Source organism: Cucumis melo, chromosome 8, assembly GCF_025177605.1.
Source record: "Cucumis melo cultivar AY chromosome 8, USDA_Cmelo_AY_1.0, whole genome shotgun sequence".
Classification (NCBI taxonomy): domain Eukaryota; kingdom Viridiplantae; phylum Streptophyta; class Magnoliopsida; order Cucurbitales; family Cucurbitaceae; genus Cucumis; species Cucumis melo.
This window is the reverse complement of record NC_066864.1, coordinates 2,053,446-2,075,670: the sequence shown is the minus strand read 5'-3', so window position 1 is coordinate 2,075,670 and position 22,225 is coordinate 2,053,446. Positions and strand designations below refer to the sequence as shown.

General features: G+C 32.4%; 3 protein-coding genes across 7 annotated transcripts; 2 read left to right on the top strand and 1 right to left on the bottom strand.

Annotated features, from left to right (window-relative positions):
- Positions 1 to 490: 490 nt before the first annotated feature.
- On the top strand, positions 491 to 10,203 carry LOC103484542 (helicase-like transcription factor CHR28). 4 transcript variants are annotated; one of them, XM_051088618.1, is made up of 12 exons: positions 573 to 1,034; positions 1,859 to 1,949; positions 2,946 to 3,729; positions 3,907 to 4,105; positions 4,877 to 4,948; positions 5,038 to 5,115; positions 5,200 to 6,103; positions 6,948 to 7,078; positions 7,222 to 7,443; positions 8,232 to 8,846; positions 9,050 to 9,259; positions 9,632 to 10,203. In XM_051088618.1, the coding sequence occupies exons 1-12, from the start codon at positions 909 to 911 to the stop codon at positions 9,734 to 9,736; spliced, it is 3,537 nt and encodes a 1,178-aa protein (XP_050944575.1). In that variant the 5' UTR covers positions 573 to 908; the 3' UTR covers positions 9,737 to 10,203. The 4 variants fall into 4 exon arrangements, 3 of the variants coding, with proteins under 3 accessions (XP_008439888.1, XP_050944575.1, XP_050944576.1); XM_008441666.3 differs by having other exon boundaries at positions 491 to 1,034; positions 2,946 to 4,105; XR_007823096.1 differs by having other exon boundaries at positions 570 to 1,034; positions 2,946 to 4,105; positions 9,050 to 9,394.
- A 2,497-nt stretch (positions 10,204 to 12,700) lies between these two features.
- Positions 12,701 to 14,156, bottom strand: LOC103484541 (dof zinc finger protein DOF1.4-like). Of its 2 annotated transcripts, XM_051088617.1 has the most exons (2): positions 13,879 to 14,156; positions 12,701 to 13,775 (listed from the first exon to the last, which is right to left on the bottom strand). In XM_051088617.1, exon 2 carries the CDS (start codon positions 13,737 to 13,739, stop codon positions 13,014 to 13,016), a length of 726 nt encoding a protein of 241 aa, XP_050944574.1. In that variant the 5' UTR covers positions 13,740 to 13,775; positions 13,879 to 14,156; the 3' UTR covers positions 12,701 to 13,013. The 2 variants fall into 2 exon arrangements, with proteins under 2 accessions (XP_050944574.1, XP_008439887.1); XM_008441665.3 differs by having other exon boundaries at positions 12,701 to 14,156.
- Positions 14,157 to 20,371: 6,215 nt separating this feature from the next.
- Positions 20,372 to 22,177, top strand: LOC103484539 (probable polyol transporter 4). The gene is made up of 2 exons (XM_008441663.3): positions 20,372 to 20,666; positions 20,753 to 22,177. The coding sequence occupies exons 1-2, from the start codon at positions 20,501 to 20,503 to the stop codon at positions 22,111 to 22,113; spliced, it is 1,527 nt and encodes a 508-aa protein (XP_008439885.2). The 5' UTR covers positions 20,372 to 20,500; the 3' UTR covers positions 22,114 to 22,177.
- Positions 22,178 to 22,225: the final 48 nt, after the last annotated feature.

Here is a 22,225-nt window from a genome sequence, read left to right as displayed (position 1 = left end):
TAACTGAGACAAGTTTGAAAAATGTTTTTTCTTTATTTCAAATTTATAGTATATTATATTATTTAAACGTGATTAATTAGGAAAAATGTGCATGATGATGAGATGGTATAATTAAAAAAGAAAAGCAACAAATTATTAACCTGAGTGAGATGTAGATTATTTTGTAGGAAGCAGCAATGTTCCAGAGAAGGAAATAAAATCACAAAAACAAAACTTTGGTAATAAAAAAAGGAAAAAAGAAAAAAAGAAAAGAGAGGTAGCGTGTAGGGTGCATGAAAGAGATATAAATCCAAAGTAAAGAACCGCCATCTACTTTTTGTAGGAATATTTGTTACCGTTATCTTCGCCGTTACGGGTGGGGGAAAGGCGCGATGGCTAATTGAAAAGTTAAATAAAGAAAAAAAGGAAAAAAGAAAAAAGAAAATTGAGTGCGGTGTTTTATTTACTTCGCTCACGGCTTTTCAAAGTTTCATACTCAGCATAATTTTTTTTTTTTTTTAAAAATAAAAATAAAAATAAAAATAAGAACAAATGAGCTTGAAAATCCGGGAAATAATAGTAGTAAAATTTCGCACAAATTCACAAACCCTATTTAAAATTACGGAATCCGTGGTCTTCACGATTCGATCCCCGACTTTGTCTTCTCCTTCTCCTCCTCCGCTTCTTCTTCGTCTTCTCTCTCTTCGCGGAATTGGGGACGAAAACTCCCACCGGAACTTTCTCTGAATTTTACTTTTATTCTTCTAGTAAATGAATCCTTCTGTTTCTTTAGTTCCTGGTGATTTCGGATGAAGACTTAATCAATCCTCTCTTCTCTCAATCGCCGGTGAGGTTTTAGGATTTCAAACGTTTCTCATCGGTTTTTGCTTCCAACGCTTTCTCTTCGCCGGTGTTTTTCTTTAACGATCATGTTGATGGCGGGTGAAGCTTCTAATTTTCCTCTCCAGTATGCTGACGATGATTTTGATGAAGATATGTCCATGGAGTACGAAAAGCTTTTACATCTACTGAGTGAGGATCTGGATCCTTTGCAGGTAGGTTTGGTGCTGCTGATTGTAGGAGAACAAGGGTTTTCCTTTTTTTTTTTTTTTTTTGGAATTGAAATTAGAGGTCTGGGATTTTGGGGAAACTTTAGCTACAGTTGCGATTTCTTCTCTTGGATTGAAACCCGTTTGAATTAGTTGGTGCTTTTAGGGTATGATCAGTGCTGACAGCTGATTCACCTAAAAATTATGAGTGAAGGGGCTAAGTTCATGGTACAAAGCAACGTTTATTTTCACATGGGGTGGAATGAAGGAGAAAGCACTAGATGAAGCTTTATATTTCTTACTCATTAGGATTGCTACATTATGGGCAGAAGGACGACGCTTATGTAACAATATTAAGTTTATCTAGTTGGAAAATTGCGATTTTCTTAACTCAGTTGGTTCAGGGTGTGATCTTGCCAGTTAACGTATTCTTGGGATGCTATTTGGGTCCTTCTGTCCGCAAAGTCACTCGACAGTTGACACCCCGCATCTAATGAATGAGATTAAATTGAATATGGTGTTGTAATACTCTATGGCTGTTGCATTTGTTTCGTGGAAATTTGTTGAAAGGGCGATATACCTCCAATTCTTTGTGTTTCTTTATGGACCATTCTTCTGTAACTTTTAAGCTGAATATTTAGGAAAGTGATATTGGACTTTTGGCCTCTAATCTAATATAAGTGGAGAAATAAGGGGATATAGCAAAGGACATGGTGTCTTGGTCGTTCTCTTTTTCCTTTCAATTTTCATGTTATTTCTTCGAACATGATACCTGCATAATCTTTCAATGTGAACTCTCTTAACTATTTGTTTATTACTATCTATTGCAGATTAAAACAGAGGACTTGTCACCAAATAATGCATCGACTGGCCAACCAGCTTTTGATTCTTCCAACCAAGAAAATTTCCAACTTCAAAACGGTTAGTGTTAATGAATGTTATATCGCAATTGTGCCATTATTTTTTCTTATAACATGAGAGACTGGGTTCTTCCTCTAATGCTCAGAGTAGTAGGATGTCATTACTTTGAGTTATTACTTTAATTTCATGTATTCCACCATCCATGGCTGGATTGGGATGCTAAAGGTGCACCAGAAGGAGCTAGTAAGGGTTTGGCTTAGCCTTCAGTCACATGAGCTCTTTGACAGGATAGCACTTTTTACTCTAAAATGGAGTAAGGTTAAAACTATTTGTAACATTTGTATTACTCTTAACTTCTTGGTCTCGAACCTTTCTGTGCAACAATTAGGGGTTTTGACGAGTCCTTGACTTTTAATTGTAAGAAGTAATACAGTAACGTGTTATGTAAATGAATAACCCCAACAATTATTGGGCAAAACACCCAACACTCTCAGAATAATGGATACTTAACCATTACATTTATTTATCTAAATGAATAAAATTGTTCAAAATAGTACTAAACCAACATTCAAAAACTAGATTTTTTTTATTTAACCTTCTTTTGTTTTTCCCAGTGTTCAGAAAGTAGAAAGGGTTTGAAGTGTCTTTCAAAGGTTTATCTTTTTCTATTCATTTTTCCTTGTCTAGTGTTAAATAATATGTTTCAAAATAGTACTACAATTAAACTCTTTTAAGGTTTTTTCTATTCATTTTTCCTTGTTTAGTGTTCAAATATTATGTTTCAAAATAATATTAAAATATAATTCTTTTAAGGTTTTAGATTGACCCTTAGCCCATAGCTTTATCTTGACTTATGAGGGTAAAGCACTAGAGTTCCATTTGGCAGATGTGGTGATAATTGATATTTTGTACACATTTTCTTGATGACTTATACTTGGTCTAAGAACTGGCCTGTCTCTAGTGAAATTAAGTGTTTGAGATCAATTGTTTCCCTTTCAGTTGGTCTCATTATCAGAACCTGAAATTCATCTTGATATGTCGTTTTGACAATTGCAGATATATCTCATGGTTTCATGGATGTAACATTGAAAAATCATGACAGTTTGGACGGAAAGGGCACAGAGACCTTGAGATCCTCAGAAAATAATTCATGTGCGTCAGTAGAGTTGCCTTCATTTGATGCAGAACATTCTTCAAAAGAAGTGTTTCCTACTGAGTCCACAGTAAACGCAAGTTTTGATTTTGCGACTGATGTTACCGATTCTTATTCAACTATGCCATACTGGATGAGTACCGTGGAGCAACCGTTTTTAGTTTCTTCTCAGTACCTTTTTCCAGGAGATTATGATTCTCCGCTTGTTTCTGGAAATGGGGACATGACAGTCAACAGGATGCATGAAGTAGAGTTTCCATCCAATAGCCTGTGCTCAAGTACTACAATGGATTTGTATGCACAGGGGGCTACTGATCACAAATCACTATCAAGAGAATCAGTCTCAAAGGATTTAATTCTTGATGGGTATTCAAATGTAAAGGGATGGGATCAGAATCGTAAAAGTGGAAACTTTATTTCATCATTTGATGGAAAATATCCATTTCATGCCAACAATCTTCATATTGGCCGGACATCCATGGGGTTTCCAATGTCTACTGAGCTGAATTCATCTTGCAAAGAGCTTGTTAGTCAAATTAAGAATGAAACGATGGATTCACTGGTTGAATCTTGTAGTGGTCCATGGCAATCTATGATGGAGGAGAACTTGTTTTTTCCATCACAAAGAGTTTTTCGTTCTGAAGATATGGTTTGTGGAACGTCTGGCAGACCCTCCAGTGATGGCAGGTATCAGAATTTATATATAACTGACCAATACTCTCCCAATGGTCATTCATCTAATTTAAGCAATCAGCCTTTGGTTTTCATTAAGGATGATAGAGATCACAAATTGTCTGTGCGTAAGAGTGATATAGATCATCCACAAGTCAGCCCTGAATCAACTCACAGTAATTTGTCAGACAGGGCCCATGTGGAGGATGATCCAGATATCTGTATAATTGAAGATATGAGTCATCCTGCACCATCAAACCGATCTCTTGTGGTTGGAAAATCTGTTGCTTCACAAAGTTTTTCTATAGTCAGTGGCTCTTCCACTTATACGGGGATTGGAAGTCTGAGAAATAAGGCAAAAGACATAGACATCTTAAAAGTTGCATTACAGGTTTGTTCTGTTTGGTTCTGTTTCTGCAAATAGTAACATGTGCAGAAACAACGCCCTTGAATGTAAATGAAAATTGTTCCTAGAGCTTTAAACAATTTTTCTCTCAAACTTGTTTCGTTCATTTACTGTTGATTTTCTTAAATAATTAAATAAATTGTTGACAATGTTGAAGAGTATGGAAATATGTTGACAATCCGACCCAGGTTTAATCAGAAGGAAAAAAGAAACTGAAGCTTAATAATGAAATTGTTTGGGACTACCTTTTTTGTGATTTCGTCCATTAATGATGTTGTTTGGCTGAGAGAAATAAAAACTCAACACTTTGTCCATTACTTGCGAAACAGTATTTAGGCTAGGCCATCAGATGCTCGTGAGTTTTAATTCTGAAACAGGCACAAATGTTTTTTTTTTTTTCATATTTCAAATATGGAAGTGAATGTTTAAACCCACAACCTTAATGCTCATTTTATATGTATTCTTCTGCACATTTTCAGAAAGAAACATAACTACTTTTAACAGTCACTGACATGGGTGCTGCTTATTTATTAATTTTTTCAATCACATTTTTCTGCAGCTTCTGAGTCTTGACTTTTCAACAGATGCAAATTTCGTATTTAATTATTCTTTGTTATCCTGACTGTATCTGTTTTTGTTGCACGCGTTCTTGTTTGCATTTCGACTTGTAAAACTTTAACTTAGTTCTGTATCATTCTCTAGTGTTTGTTTATATTTCGGCCATGTTGGTAAGACTCAGGTTATCGAGCTTTGCAGGATCTTTCTCAGCCAAAGTCAGAAACTAGTCCACCTGATGGTGCTTTGGACGTTCCTCTTTTAAGGCATCAGGTTTGGTATTCTTTTTATAACAACCTTTTCTTCTCTACAAGCATTTCTAAAAGTAATATGTTTATTAACTTTCATGGATGTTTGGACAGAGAATTGCTTTGTCATGGATGGTTCAGAAGGAGACATCTAGTGTACCTTGCGCAGGGGGGATTCTTGCAGATGATCAGGTTTCGATTAAGAATTTGTTCAATATCTGAAGATAATATGGATTTTATTTGTTCTTCTGTATTGACCTGGGGAATTACTTGCAGGGACTGGGGAAAACAATATCGACAATTGCTTTAATACTAAAGGAAAGGGCTCCTATTAGAGCTTGCCCTACTGTTAAAAATGAAGAGTTGGAGACTTTAAATTTGGATGAAGATGACGATATACATCCTGAGCATGATGGACCCAAACAAGAATTTTCTCATCAAGTTTCACCAAGCAAAGATTTAACTTTAAGCAAGAACACTTCGGTACAAGCTAAAGGCAGGCCAGCAGCCGGAACTCTTGTTGTTTGCCCAACAAGTGTGTTGAGGCAATGGGCTGATGAATTACATAATAAGGTTTCCAGTAAAGCTAATTTGTCAGTGCTTGTATACCATGGAAGTAGTCGAACTAAGGACCCCTGCGAGCTGGCCAAATATGATGTTGTTTTAACAACGTACTCAATTGTGAGCATGGAGGTACCAAAGCAGTCTGTTGTTGATGAAGAAGATGATGAGAAACAGAATGCAGAGGAACAGGCTATTCTACCCTCGCATTTGTCTTCAAGCAAGAAAAGGAAAAACTTATCTGGTTCTGATAAGAAACATTCAAAGAACAAGAAGGGAGTGGACAATGAAGTTTTTGAATCAGTTGCCCGCCCTCTTGCTAAAGTGAGGTGGTTCCGGGTTGTATTGGATGAGGCCCAGAGTATCAAGAATCACAAGACACAGGTAGCCAGGGCCTGTTGTGGTCTGCGGGCAAAACGGAGGTGGTGCTTGTCAGGAACTCCTATTCAGAATGCAATTGATGATCTTTATAGCTATTTTAGGTTTCTTAAATATGACCCCTATGCTGCATATAAGTCGTTCTGTTCAGCAATTAAGTTTCCAATCAACAAGAATCCAACCAAAGGATACAAAAAACTTCAAGCCATTTTGAGGACGATAATGTTACGTCGCACAAAAGGTAATATCATTTTGTGCATCGTTTTCATGGTTCTGAGGATTTGGAATTATTACCTGTCTTTGATTTTCTTCAAAATTTTGTAACACTGCCATTTCGCCCCTCATTGACCTTCTACTTTGACTGAAGAATTGAATTTATATATTCTCTGCTGGCTGAGGTGGTCTGTCCCTTGTCTATTGTCTTATTTACATTATCTTTCCATTTATTTTATAGATTATAATGCAGTTCCTATTTTTTGTTGCCTTGCTGATGTTTTGAGAAATCTCTCCGATTTACCATGTACAAGAAATTTTCTTTTTATTATTTTAAAATGGGAAATAACTTGACAACATGCTTGAAATATTGCTGATGATGAGCCAGAAATCCTCGTTGTCTTTATGTGTTTGTCTTGTCGTGATTTGAGGAATTGAGGATTTATGGATCTCAGATCTGCCAGCTCTAGTTGAGATTCAATTTAATTTTTGATTATCTATAAGGCCTAAAACTTACTAGCCTGTGACAGGACCGGGATAATTTTTTTATGACAACAATATGCCTTTTTGTTAAACTTAGTTAGATATTGTATTATCATTTTAATAATTTAAAAAATGTGTTTCCTGAGTTTTCTTTGTTAGACATTCCTTATGACTTATTTTATATAACTTAACTTGATTCTAGTTACCTACTTTAGTAAAATGTACGTTCAAATGATTTTGTAGGGAAATTTTATTAGTTTTTTAATTGTGCCATCTGCTGGATTTGATTGGACACCATATTTTACTTTTCTTTACCCTTGTAGATCTTTGTTGGTGTTATGTGAACTTACCAATTTGACTTGAATCATTCTATGGCACTTCTCGTGTAGCCACACTTCTTGATGGGCAACCCATTGTTACATTGCCGCCTAAACACGTGGAACTGAAAAAGGTGGATTTTACTGAGGAAGAACGTGATTTCTACTCTAAATTGGAGGCTGATTCAAGGGCCCAGTACGAAGTACGTTTTTTGAAAAGGAAATTGTATAGTTTGTTTTGTATGCCTATTGTATAGTTTGTTTTGTATAGTTTACATGAAACTTCTGTTACAATATCTAGTTTTCTTCTTCTTTCAATTATTACTTACCAAGAATCTTGCCCCAGGAATATGCCGCAGCTGGAACTGTTAAACAAAATTATGTGAACATCTTACTGATGCTTTTGCGCCTTCGACAAGCCTGTGATCATCCTCTTCTTGTTAAGCCTTATGACTCTAAAACTTTATGGAGATCTTCAGCTGATGTGGCCAAGAAGCTTCCTCGGGATAAACAAATTTTCTTATTGAATTGTTTGGAAGCATCACTGGCTATTTGTGGCATCTGTAATGTATATCTTCCACCCATTTCTTCTTTTTGATGTGAAATTCTTTAGTTAATAATAATATTATGGTTTAACACATGTAGAATGAAGTACAGCATCCAGTTCAAACTATCTGTTTACTTATAAGTTATCATGAATAAAATATATGGATAGCTTTGTTGACTTTTTGCTTAAATAATAATTACGAAGCATGAAATTTTGATGAAAAAAACCAAATAATAATAACAATAAAGTTCCAATGGTCATGCTAGGGTTCAAGGAAAAACACAGGCACCACTTGCGTTTAGTTTTTCTCCTTCAAAAATGAAATTTTGATGCACCTTTTATACCTTTTAAGTGTCGAACATTCTTCGAGGTATTCTGTGAATTTCTCCCATAAAAAACCACTGCTTGGGCTTTGCATTTCTAATGATGTGAAAGAGATATATGGCAAGCTTATATCATAACACTTTGCATGAACGAGCTTTTTGGCTTCCTTTTGTGTCTTCATCCTCTCTGATGCATGAGCAGTTCCCTACTTTTACATCTAGTCACTTTAATCAACAGTTATGGTTCTGGGTACAAAAAAATAGACTTTTTTGGCTTTTTGCCTCTTCCTATGTTGATGTATATTTGAAACTGTTAAAGTTAAATATACGTAAGAGCAATATCTTTTCTTCATTCTCCCTTGTTACGTGCACCTCTTGGGTATATTTACTTCACTTTTGATCAATTCTATCTCAGTGTTCTTTTTGTCACCTCATCGGAATTTCCTTTTATCAATTTTACTCAAACTTCTTTGATAATTTCTGTAGGATCCACCTGAAGATGGGGTCGTCTCAGAATGTGGTCATGTTTTCTGCAAGCAATGCATTTTGGAACACCTCTCTAGTGATGACTGCCAGTGCCCTATTGCAGGGTGCAAAGTTCATCTTAATGCATCTTCATTGTTTTCCAAGTCCTCGTTATGCACTTCTCACTCTGATCAGCTTGGTGAGGATAATTCTGGGGTTAGCTCTTGTTCCACCGTTGGTGACTCAGTGGAACTCTCTTCATCAGTTATGTATGAATCTTCTAAAATTAAAGCTGCTCTTGAGGTTCTGATGTCATTGGCTAAACCAAAGGAATGCTATTTAAGAAAAACCCCTCCCCAACTTGCTGTTGTTGGAGCCAGTGAGAAATCAATGGATGCTTCATCCACAGAACTGCGTCTGGAAAGTTCGGAGTGCCAAGATTCTACAAACAAAAGCTCTTGCGAATTGGTTAAAAGAGGTGGAGAAAAAGCTATAGTCTTTTCTCAATGGACGGGAATGTTAGATTTGCTCGAAGCATGTCTAAAGAACTCCTCCATTCAGTACAGAAGACTTGATGGTACCATGTCAGTACTTGCTAGAGATAAAGCCGTAAAGGATTTTAACAATCTTCCGGAGGTTTGTCAAATGATGTGGCCCTCTACTAGAGTATTTTTCATGTTTCTTTTAATTATTTTTACTATTTTTATTTTAATTAATACTTCTGTAGTGTATGCTAGATTATCTTTCCCCCTTTTAATTTAGTTATAGGAATACTGTGTTATTTTTACTTTCCTGTTTGCTTACATGAAATATGATTCAATAATTTTCCTTTATGATAGGTGTCAGTTATGATCATGTCTTTGAAAGCTGCTAGCCTTGGTCTAAACATGATTGTTGCCTGCCACGTTCTTCTATTGGACCTCTGGTGGAATCCTACAACTGAAGATCAAGCAATTGATAGAGCACATCGAATTGGGCAAACTCGTCCTGTGACAGTGTTGAGATTAACTGTAAGAGACACAGTTGAGGATCGTATTTTAGCCCTTCAGGTACCGATCATATGTTTCATTTCCAATTTTGATTCGAGAAGCTCTTGTTTTTTTCTATAAATCAGTATGCTGAGCAAAATCCAGTTTTTGCCTCATCAAAGGTTGGGACCTAGGAAAGATGAGCAGTTTAGCTAGGTAACTTGTTTGTTTCTGATACTTTCTTGGACCTTGTATCAGACACTCCACTCACTTTCGTACACATTGTGTACTTAATAGACACGTGCTAGTACAAGATTAAGTTGTGTTGCACATGCTGTTACAGGCAGTTCTTGCACTAATGTTAATAAGCAGGGGCATTGTTGTGTAGCCTGATTTCCTGCTGCCATTTCTGTTGGTAAATTGATTGTTTATATATTCTCTACTTCTTTGCAGCAAAAGAAAAGAGAGATGGTTTCATCTGCCTTTGGAGAAGATGAAGCAGGTGGTCGACAAACTCGTCTCACAGTTGAAGACCTGAACTACCTTTTTATGATGTGATGATAGTAGATATAACTACAATTATTCTTTGGAATTGGCTGATTTAGTCTAACATCATATGCACATATCATATCGAAGTTTTAGGAGGTGAAGGCTGGCTGCATTGGTTCTAATTTTAGAAAGCAAGTTGTCCCAACCATATTTAGGTTAGATGGCCAACCTTATGTCACTTTGACCAGCAGATTTGACGACACAGCTCCTTTTACCAGAAGATTTGTGAATAGCAACTATAGAAAATCTTTGAATCCATTTTTGCCCACTCATTCTTTTCCTCACTCACAATTTGATGATCCCTTTGTGACTTCAGTTTTACATCCCATTCCCTTAGTATATTCCACAGGTTGTAAAGATCAGAAATTTATAGAAAGGATAGAAGTTTCAATCTGTTAAAAGACTCTTTTCTTTTCCAAGTGTAAAAATATAGATAGTATTATTTGCTTATCCCAGCTCTATGGTGTTTGTTTTTCTCTCTTTTTTTTTTCCTTGTTACATAGATTATCATATTTTTGTAGTAATATTAATTTTATTGTTCCATTGGTTGAGGGAAACTGTAACTCCTTTGTGTTTTTGGAGGTGATTTTATTACTTGGAAGTATGCTTTGTAAAATTTTCACACTAAATGGATCTGAACGTTTACGAAGAAATTAAATATATAATCTGAATCGGACAATAAGAACAAAATACTTGGCGATGCATGGTTTTGTTCGTTTCTTAAAAGTTTGTGTTTAATTTATGTAGTTATGCGACAAGAAAGTGAAGATCAGGCAATTCAAATGTGGAAAAGTTGTTCGGATAACAATAATTTGCCATTAATCGTATGATGTCATTATCATTAAGATTTAAAAACTGGATTTAATCTTACCATCCAAAGCAGATAAAATTGAAATAAGAAGTAAAATTGAGTCTTGAAATGGCAATACTAAATGGGTGCATCTTATTTTATTCCAATTTCTATGTATCTTCTCCCCATCACACTAAAATAAAATAATAAAAAAAAAAAATGAATGCTATTCTTGGAAGACCTCTTATGAATCTCTGGCTCGACAAACCTTCCAAGATTTTGCCAAATTGAATTTGAAGACCACTACTCTAAACAACAACGATAACCAGCAGTATATTTTGGTAAATTAAATTAAAATACATGGATCATATGCACTAAGTTATATTTTATTATACTAATTAACCATATGTATTATTTTAAACTAAACAGCAGGTCAAGTTAATGGTTTTCAGTTTCAGTGTCCAGACTTGAAGATCAAAACTTTCCAATTCTCAAAACTTGGGGAGATGTCGTTAAATTATTGCATAATATATTAGATAACGTTGTTATCGATGTCAGTAATTATGTTAATGGATTCCTTCTTTTTCCTCTTAGCTTTATGTAATTAATTTTTCTTTTCTAATTATAGGGTTTTAATAAATGTTTATAGGACGGTCGAGAATCTATTTTGGACCTTCCTTCGACAATGTTTCACATCTTCCATCTTTTAATATAATTGTTTCAACCACAACTACAGCAAAATATAGAAACATACACTATTCAAGAAATTTGCAAATTTTCTTTTCTACGTTTTTTTCTTTTCGTATTTAGATCTTCAATTTTAAATTGTTCAATATTTATATTTATATATTAATTTGATTTTCAAATTTAAATATTTAAAATAAAAATTCAAAATTTTGCAATAGGTATCTTTATAAGTTATTTTAAATTTAAATTTATTATTTTTAGTTTTTTTTAAAATTAGTTCGAATTTTACAATTTTTTTAACTAACATCTTTTATACATTTAAATGAATTGAATGAAAAATAATTTCAAATCGAAACTTAACAATACGTGATTATAGAAAACTATTATGTTATAATAATTTATTTTGTAACGGGATTTATGTGTATTTGATGGTATTATTATTTTATAATTATTTTTTATATTTTAATGAATTATATATATTTTGTTATTTTCACATAATTAAATTATATTTAAACTAAAAAAAATAAGCAAAAATGTTATTAAATATCACACGAGAAACGAGAAACTTAAAACGATTATCAAACAAATGTTTCATTTTTTCAAAGAGAATAAAAGAATAAACAAGGAACAATAACAAGATCAAATCAATTTAGAAATTCATATAAATATAAATTTGGAGGTAAAATTTGCAAGATTTTTCTATAAGATTTGGGAAAGTTTACAATTAGGTGGATCTCAACATTAACCACGAGCAACATAATACCGAGGCTATATATATTTGATCTTTCTCCGTGATAAATTAATTAAACACCGAATTCAATATACAAACACGGACAACATAACATTGAGACTAGCTTTGTATGTATATATATTAACTACTCTCACAAGATAATTATATCTCTTTTTATATTATCAATAATAGTTTAAGTTCAACTAGCTTTTAAAGAATTATTGGTTCGAATCCCCAATCTCTAATGGTTTTTTAAAAAAACTGAAACCTATTCATTTGAACCCATCCCTTAAAAAAAAAAGTTAATTATTTTCATAGTCCTTTATTGACCACTAAAGTAATCACTTATATAGTAGTTTCCTCTTTTTCCTTCCATATGCCCAACATTTGTCTATTCCAAAGAATATTTTCAACATAAAGAAAGTGCTATTTATATAGGTTGAAAAAATATAACATGAGAAGAAAAAAAAAGAAAAAAGGTCACAAGTGAAAAAGGGATAGGGGTAGCTGCTGACTAGATATTTCCATATTTTTGCATGACCTAAGAAGATCTATTTTTTCATTTTATCTACCTATCTTTTCTCAATTTCCTTCATTCCCAATATCAATTCATGATTTACCCACAATTCCAATAGTTTAAAAACAATTTCCACATTTGTGTTTTTGTTTTAAAATTTTACACAATGTTTACTGCAAAATTTATATTTGATTTATCTTCGTTTTATAAATGTATAATTCTAATAATAATAATAATTAGACAAGAAAATCAATAGATTTTAATTTTATATATCCACAAAGAGAATCTTCCATCACATTCTGTCACCAAAAAGCCCTACTCGTTCCGACCCCATTCCCCTTTCCCCTATGCCTTCCATTCCATTTCTGTTCACTTCAATCTTCCATTTCAATTCAACATAATGCAACAATCCTTCATTTCCCAATCACCATTTCGAATTTTCGTACAATTTTGCTCGTGAAATGGATTTAAACTTGAATTCATATATAATATAATAAGAACAAAAGGAAAGAAAAAAAGAAACTATGTAGTATATACTGTTGGCCGGAATGTGATTCGGTTTTCAAGGTTTGATGTCATGCTCGTCGTCCCAAGGGATGTTTAGATCAGTTGCGGTGAAGGTGTTGATGTCGTCCCAGCTCCAGTAACTGCTCGACATGTCGCCGATGCCGCAGCCGGTGGATGGAAGCTGCCATGGATGATGAGTGGGTTGCTCTGTTTCTGTGGGTTTCAATTCTTGATCCGAATAATTGTTGAATTTTGGGGAAATTGGAGAATGCGTTGAGGTTGTTGTTGAAACTGCCGAGAAATCGGGGTTTTGAGAATTTAGAATACCGTAATTTGTGGTGAAATTTTCGCATTCCGCCCAATTGCTTGACGACGGTGGGGAAAAAATTAGCCCCTGATAAAGAGGAAGGTTTTGAAAATGATGAACGTCCATTTGGGGATTGATCAAGTCGGCGGCGGCGGTGGCAGCAGTGGATGAGGAGGATTTTTTGGAGTTGGTGGTTGGTTTCTTTTTGAGACGCTTGTTTTTACGGCCGCCACCAACAGGGACGTTTCGAAGAGTCCCACCTTTGGTCCAGTGGCGTTTACAAGCTCTGCAAAAATGGCGAGGTTGAGATTTGTTGTAATTGTTGTAGTAACAGAACTTCGTGTTGGTTGAATCACATCTGGGGCACTTCAATTGCTCTATCTGTGGCTGAATTTGATTCTGATTTTGATGTTGTGATCGTTTCACGCCGGAGCTTGGAGCCAGTTTTGGAAGCTCCAGTTTCTGTGCTTGCATTAGCGCTTTGCTCCAATCAAATCCATCGATTGAAACCTGTTTTGAACTCAAACCCATCTCTTAAAATCACTCAAAGATCACAACCCAGAAGGTAATTCACAGAAAAAGAAAAAATAAAAAGGAGAAAAGAAGACTCAACAAATCAGATGTTCTAACCGAGCTGAAAAACAGAGAAACAGAGAGATTTGCGGTTATATCGTCTAACAATGGAGGAAGAAGAAGAAGAAGAATAAGGAAATGAGAAGGAAGGGGAAAGCATGTGTTTAATGGAGAATAATTTTGAATGGAAAAACAAGAGAAAATGGTTTGACTGAGGATTCAAAGAGAGTGTAAATAAAAGTGGGGGAAATTTTCTATTGGCATGGCGAAATTTGGGTGCAATGCAACTGTGTTCTTGAGGGAGCTTTTTATTTATTGGTTTTATTTATTTATTTTATTTATAGAGAGAGAAACTTCAAGACTAAGGTGAAAGTGGGAGAAGACACGTGGATGAATCGGGGCCGTTTATAGTGCGTTTGCAATTTTTGGTTCTTTGTTAAAATAAAAGAACCAAAGAAAAGGTTTGATTGCCATGCATCGCAAATGGCAATCACATATATTACATTACAATATGTAATCATTTTATTAGGTTCAATTTACAAATTTAGTTTATGAATTAAAGTAACGATTAATAGTAAGATGTCTCTATCCGAATGGTTCCTTCCTCGAGAATTATGAGAAATTTAACATTGATGTTGAGTGCATTTTAATAATTAGAGCGTTGATTTGAGTTAGATGTTTTCTATCTATTTAGATCGTTGATTTTAAATTCATTCCTACATGCACTAAGATAAAAGTTTTCAAGCTTATGTTTATTTACAATGACATAAATGACGTTCATTGTACCATGATGATGAATTTTGTGATTTGAATTTGAGAGGGTGTTCATTGATTTGTTAGAGATCTCCTATTTCAATGAGAAGATAAATCCAATGTGGTTGATTATTTGAAGTTTGTCTCATTTTTCCATACAAAGTTGGAGGACATTAGAAAAGCACAATTCTTCTCCTTTCTTTCTCCTTACACATATAATTTGTTTTTATCTTTTTTGAAGTAATTCTATCGATGGATTGTGGTTTCTCCGATTGCTATCTTATGCAAATTAAATTATGTCCATTGACATTTTATTTATTTATTATGATCGGTAGTCTTCAATACTTTCGTGTATGTTTTATTTGATAATAAAGTATAGTGTAAAGTTATATTTTAATACATATGATTAATTTTTCTCATCGTATATTTTAATTTCTTTTATAAAAAATAATATTAACAATTAATTTGTAGAGATTTTCTTTTTACAAAGTAAATGGTTAGAAATTATTAAAATTGATGAAAATACATAAAATTAGAGAGGAAGAGAAGAGATAAGGATAAAAAAAAGGGGGGGAATGGGTAAATTAATGAAAAAATGATTTGAGGAAAAACGCAATAGGGAAAAGAATAATTTCCAAAACCATGAAACAAAGTTAGGAACATAGAGTGGGGTCCCACAAATGGGATGTTGGCGTCACGTGCTCCTCCAATTTGAGGCCTTTGCTTCCTTCTCCCATGGACCCATCCGCATGTGATTACATGTTCCACGTTGGCTGTCTTTCTAATATCATTATTCTCCACGTGTGGGCTCCTCCACCCTGAGCGTGTGAGTTTTATACCAACAAATATTTAGTCCTTTTTTTTTAATTAATTAATTAATTAATTATATATATATATATATATATATATATATATTATATTATTTTAGTAATTCTCTCTCACTCACCAAGAGTAGGAGCAGCCCAATAAGACCTACATGATTATGTGAGAGACTCTACTCTAATGTCCCCTTCACATTTTCTATCTCTATTTATTAAGATTGCTTGTTTTATTATAATATGTTATATCTACATAGTATTTTAATTTTTATACTTTATGCTTAGTACTCAATAATTAAACCCGGGTTTATTTTAGTTGTTAAATTTAAAGTTGTCGTTGAATAACTCGCGTTTGATATTTATATATATTTTTTCTATTACTTTGAAAGTTGTTAAAATGATACCATACTAATTTAAATTTCATCATTCAAATATTTAACATGGAATTAAAACACGAGACTTTAGCCAATCAATAATTTGGCACTTGTCCAAGAAGTTTACATAGTACAAAATTATTTAACATTTGATCTTGAAGTTTTCTTTTTTCTATATCTTTCCATCCACGTTTTAAGAAAATATATTTGATTTAAAACTTCTCTATCTTATATATATTTGTAGTATGTTCCAAATTTCAATTTTACACGAGATTGGGTTTGAATTTATTTATTTAATATATATTTGATTTCACCTGTAGGATTTGAAATTCACAAAATTTTAATTATAAGATGTAAAAGAGAAAAGTAAGAGGAATGCATGGATATATAGGATATTATATTTAGGGTGTGACATAATGGTGGCCGTGGGAGAAATAGGGAGAAAAGGGACCACGAAAGGCACATGCTCTATGAAATTGAATAATGAAAGATTAATAATATTAGAAGGAATGAAATAATAATAATAGATTGATATTGAAAGAAACAAATAAATTAATAAGGAATGGAAAAAAGAAACAATATGATTTTATTAAGATATATATCATCCATCCAACGAAGCAAAGAGCATAATAATTAATGTGAAAAATCCCAAATCCAACCTTCTCCCTCAACCACAGAATCCCAATTTCAAAATACTATTTTATACTTTAGTTCTTGCATTTTTCATAAGTTTTCAATTTAGTTATTTGAAGTCAATTTTTATGAAAATTTATTAAATAATAATAATTTTAATGCATAATACAAATATAATAGCTCAATATGTTTCTTATTGCATTATGAGAGGAATGTCATGGGAGAATTTAAATAAAACAACACAAGTTGATGAAATGAGAATGAAAATAAAATAATAAAATAAACCACAAAGTAATGATACCTTACCACCACTTTGAAATATGATAAAATAAAAATAAATAAATAAATAAATCAGTTTAATTAGTATATAATAAAGTCATATCATATACAGATATTCTCATATATTCCTGTCACAACATTGATTGTGAAAAATCGTGCGTACCAAATAAAAATAATTAAAGTAGAAGAATGTTAAATTGGGCAGCAAAAGGCCATCAAAATAGAATGATGGCGGCATATAATATTTAATCCTATTTAAATTGACCTAAGTTTGAATACACATGGAAGTCAATGATGCATCCACTTGGGGTTTGGGTTGGCTATACCGAATAAAACATTTTGTTTAAAATATAACTAATCAAGTATTATAATTTTTATAAATAAAAATAATTTTCTTTTTAGATTAAATATAAAATTTATCAAAGATAAAGTATATACACTAATAATGAAAGAATATTTTTTTGATTATATCAAAAATGTTAATGTAATTGGCACAACCATGTATAGTTGTGTAGCTTCTTACAGGTTGTTAAAGTGTAGCTATTCTACATTTTTTTTTTCTAATAGAAAAACCATATCAAATCAAATCCAACATTCTAATTTATTAATTAAGATTTAAGACTTTATACTAATAAACATGTTAGCATTTCTTTATTTATATGTTTTTAATGTTGTATTCATATATATTTACATTTTCAAAAAGAAATATAATTGGTTATGCATTTATAACTCATTTGGTAGTTTTTATTTTTTATTTTTAAAATATTAAGTGTACTCAGTAATATACCTATGGTAATAACGTATGAGATATAGAATAAAATAATAGAAAAATTATTGTGTTAAATAAAATTAAATTCAAAGTAGATTGAATAATCAAAAATTTATTTAGTTCCCCAAACTCTTAACTAAAATATTATTCTATTTCTTAGTATTGAGTTAGCTTAAATGTCTATTTCAACCAACATCAAGTTTAATTTCGATTTTGTTTTTATTATTCTTCTTTGTCCTAAAATTGGCAATTGTCTTGGTCATGATCATTATTTTATTCTCAAACACAGTGATTAGATAAAACATATGTTTGAGTCACATTAATTAATTAAGACTAATTAAAATTAAAAAAATAAAATAAAATTGTAAGTCAAGTAAGAGTCATAAAAGGACAATGAAGAGTTGGTTGGTAAATGTGGAAGAAAATAAAAGAAAAGATGTGTATGCAAAGAAAGGGTAAGGAAGAAGTAAGGAATCTTAAATAAATAAATTTAAAAAAAAAAAAGTGTAAAATGACTGAAAACTCCCTATTTCCTAATTTAGTTTGTGATGTGTCTTTTGATGATGGTGACAGCGCCACATTATTCAATCTTAACTCAACAAATTGATATTTATTTTGTCTTAGCCTTTCTAGTTTTCATGTAAAGACAATGTCAATTTGAATATGGATTCTGCTTTCGGTTTTTAGTTTTTATAATTAACTATTATAATTTTATAGGTTTAACATGAATTTGGTTTTTAAATTAGTTAAATTACATATTTTATTTCCTAAATTTTAAAATTCGTCATATTAGTTCTCGATGGTTGAGAAAAAAGGGGTTGTAATATGGGTTTCTTAAGGTGGAAGAAGCAAGCAGCAGACAAAACAACAAAAAGTACAACTTTGCTTTTGCCCTCTCCCTCTCTCTTTTTTTACCCTTTTTTTTTAGATTGTTCACACAATTTTCTTCTTCAGCTTTGTCATTTGGGTATTTAGCTTCATCCATAAGGTTGTTTTTCGGCTATATATTGCAGAATTAATTTCATCCTTATAATTTAAAAAATAATAATAATAAATTTTAGTTTATGTGATTTTAACATTTAATTCTATGATTTAATATATATATAAAAAAAAAAAAAAAAACTCATAAACAGTTCTCTATGGATTTTTTATTACTTCATAGGGTTAGGATATAGGGATGACAGAGGGTTGGTAGGAGTCCTTTTATGACGGTGGTTATTGGAATATTTGTTTTAAATTTGATGAATCCCTAATTAATATTCCAATATAGTTTTTTTTGCAATTTTTGTACGGTAATAAATAATTGTTTGATCACACTTGAAAATGCCTTATTATAAATTTTGTTATATCATCACAACTAAAATTGAAAATTATAAATAGATTGGATCAAACTAATTAGTTATAACAATGCAAATTTTAATTCAATTTGAGTTCAAAGTAGAAAATTGGATTAAAAAGGGTATTAGGCTTAAACACAAGTCTAACTATCAAATGGATCCGAACTTACCTTATAAAAGATTTCGATAAATAGAGGCCTAAGTTGAAGACTTGGATTATTAGACGTTTGTTGTATTTTAAAATATTCCGTATGTCAAATTTCATGGGAAAGTTTAAAATAGTTTGAAAATGTTTGAAGCTGTCCATTAGTATAGTATTATTTTCTTAAAAATAAAATGATTTTATTTTCTTAAAATTCATTTTCAATAAATTAGTCGCTTCACCACTGTGTGCCATGCACGTGTCGTTTTGTGGGATATTTGAAGTCAACGTCAAGTGGAAAGCATTTATGACGATTTTCTTGACATTTGCGTTTGCTTTTCCCAAATTAATTTTCTAATTACAACTTTACTTTCTACTCAAATTCTAACCCCAAAACATTTATTTTTCATTTTTTAAATCGATTTTAGTAACTCATTTTTTTGCTTCTTTTTCTTTTTTCCTGAAAATTAACCTTAAAAAAATAGGTGTTTTTATAACTGATCCAGTTTTGTTTTTTTTCTTTTAAGAAAATTGTTTTCCTAATTAAGAATAAAAATTGAAAAAAAATTTAAAAATATATTTCGTATGGAAGCATTTTCAAATACAACGTAACAACACAAATATAATAAATATTTAAATTCTATCGATGATAGACATCAAATATACTTCTATCGTATATATTGTTAATAAAATTTGATATTTTGTTATATTTTGTAAGTATTTTCAAATTTTTCTTTTGTTTTCGGAGAACAAAAAACAAAACCAATTAAGAAGAATATTTTTCTCAGTAAACAAAAGAAAAATTCAAACAGAAAAAAGAAAACAAATATTGAAATTGAAATTGATAGCCAACAAAACTTAGATTTTATAGAAACTTGGGAATATAGAGAGTGTATGTTAGATTATTTTTTAAATCGTTTTAAAAAATTAAAAATACAAAACAACTATTAATAAAATAGGATTTAAATTGTTCATATAAAGCAATGCAACTTAAAATTTTCTCTTTTTCCATCCTAAATTCAAGGATTAAACTATTGTTTGATACAGAAATCAATATTCCAAGTTTATAAGAATGGTATATTTTTGTAAGCAAAAAAAATATAAAAAAATTGTTTTTACTCCTAAATTAAAAGTCATGCATAAATAGATGACTTTTACATATTCTACAAATAAAGAGGTGATATGAATAGATATCATCGATATCGAACCTCCATTAATGGAGTGAAGTGCGATGAATTATACGATATGTAATATTTCAGGTTTACTCAACCTTTTTCATCTTCGTCAACTTTCAAAACTTTGTATATCGTAATAAATAAATAAAGGAACGAGCACCGTACAAAAAAGCAACGGTCAAGAGCGTTCAATGGCTAATTGCTTTTCTTCTCCTTCTTACTGTTCGCGGAAAAGTCAAAATGGAAACAAAATATACAATTTCAATAGAATTGGAGGATGAAAAATGGTGTAAAAATTCAACCTTTTTTGAAGGAATTTTATTAATTTTATGTTTCAATTAATCTGTTCCTGATTTCTGCTTGGAATTGTAATTCCAAAGAGATGGGTATGGTGAAGTTCCAAGAACATGGGGACTCAGACAAAGAGGAACATGTTTCATTGTCTCATCACAACATTCCTAAAACCAATAATGATTTTAATAAAACTCGAAGATATGTTTTGATATGCGCAATCTTTGCCTCCCTTAATTCTGTGCTTTTAGGATATGGTATTTGTTCCGTTTCTCTTTATAAATATCATTCTATATGATTTTCCTGTTCTGCTTTTATTTGAATTCTAATTTTTAATATGCAGATGTTGGAGCTATGAGTGGAGCAATAATCTTCATTCAAGAAGATCTCAAAATAACAGAAGTTCAAGAAGAAGTTTTAGTGGGAATTTTGAGCATAATTTCATTATTAGGAAGTTTAGCTGGTGGAAAAACATCAGATGCCGTTGGAAGAAAATGGACCATTGCTTTTGCTGCTATTGTCTTCCAAGCAGGGGCTGCCATTATGGCTCTTGCCCCTTCTTTCGGTTTTCTGATTGTAGGTCGGCTCTTGGCTGGTATCGGTGTCGGTTTTGGAGTCATGATTGCGCCTGTATACATAGCTGAGATATCGCCCACAGCTGCTAGGGGATCTCTCACTTCTTTCCCTGAGATCTTTATAAACTTTGGGATCCTTCTTGGTTACATTTCAAACTATGCCTTTTCAGGACTTCCTGTTCATATAAGTTGGAGGGTTATGCTTGGTGTGGGAATAATCCCTTCAGTTTTACTTGGTTTTGCACTTTCTATGATTCCTGAGTCGCCTCGGTGGCTAGTGATGCAGAACAGGATCGACGAGGCAAGAATCGTGTTGTCGAAAACTAATGAGCCCGGTGTCGATATAGAGGAGAGATTGATGGATATTAAGGAAGCTGCAGGGATTGCTAATAATGTGAATAAGTATGAATCTAAGGCTATTTGGCACGATATATTGCGGCCAACGCCTTCGGTTAAGCGAATGCTAATAGCTGGTTGTGGGATTCAATGCTTTCAACAGATTACAGGCATTGATGCAACTGTTTATTATAGTCCTACTATCTTTAAAGAAGCTGGGATTGAAAGTAACTCAAAACTTCTTGCAGCAACTGTTTGTGTTGGATTCACAAAAACTTTGTTCATTTTAGTAGCTATTTTTCTTATTGACAAAGTGGGAAGGAAGCCACTGCTTTATTTGAGCACAATTGGGATGACAGCCTGCTTGTTTTGTCTAAGTATCACTTTAGCTTTTTTGGCTCATGGAAAACTTGGGATTGTTTTGTCAATCTTAGCAGTATGTGCAAATGTAGCTTTCTTTTCAGTTGGGATTGGTCCAGTTTGTTGGGTGTTATCATCTGAAATCTTCCCATTGAGGCTCCGAGCACAAGCATCGGCAATCGGGGCGGTTGGAAGCCGAGTCAGCAGCGGTTTGATCACGATGTCGTTCCTCTCGGTCTCCCACGCAATCACAGTAGCAGGGACATTCTTTCTGTTCTCATTGATTTCTATGATGTCTGTTTTTTTTATTCACAAGTTTGTCCCTGAGACAAAAGGGAAGTCCTTGGAACAAATTGAAATGGACTTCCAAGGCGATGAACAAGGAATCAGAATACTAGAAATGACTGATACTGATCGATTAGTCCACAAATAAACTCCTTTTTCTTTTCAAACAACTCATTCTTAGTTTGTAAATTTACTCCAAATATAGGGAAGTTTTGTCAATATATAACTTCACATATTTTATTAAGTAAAAATTAGGACTT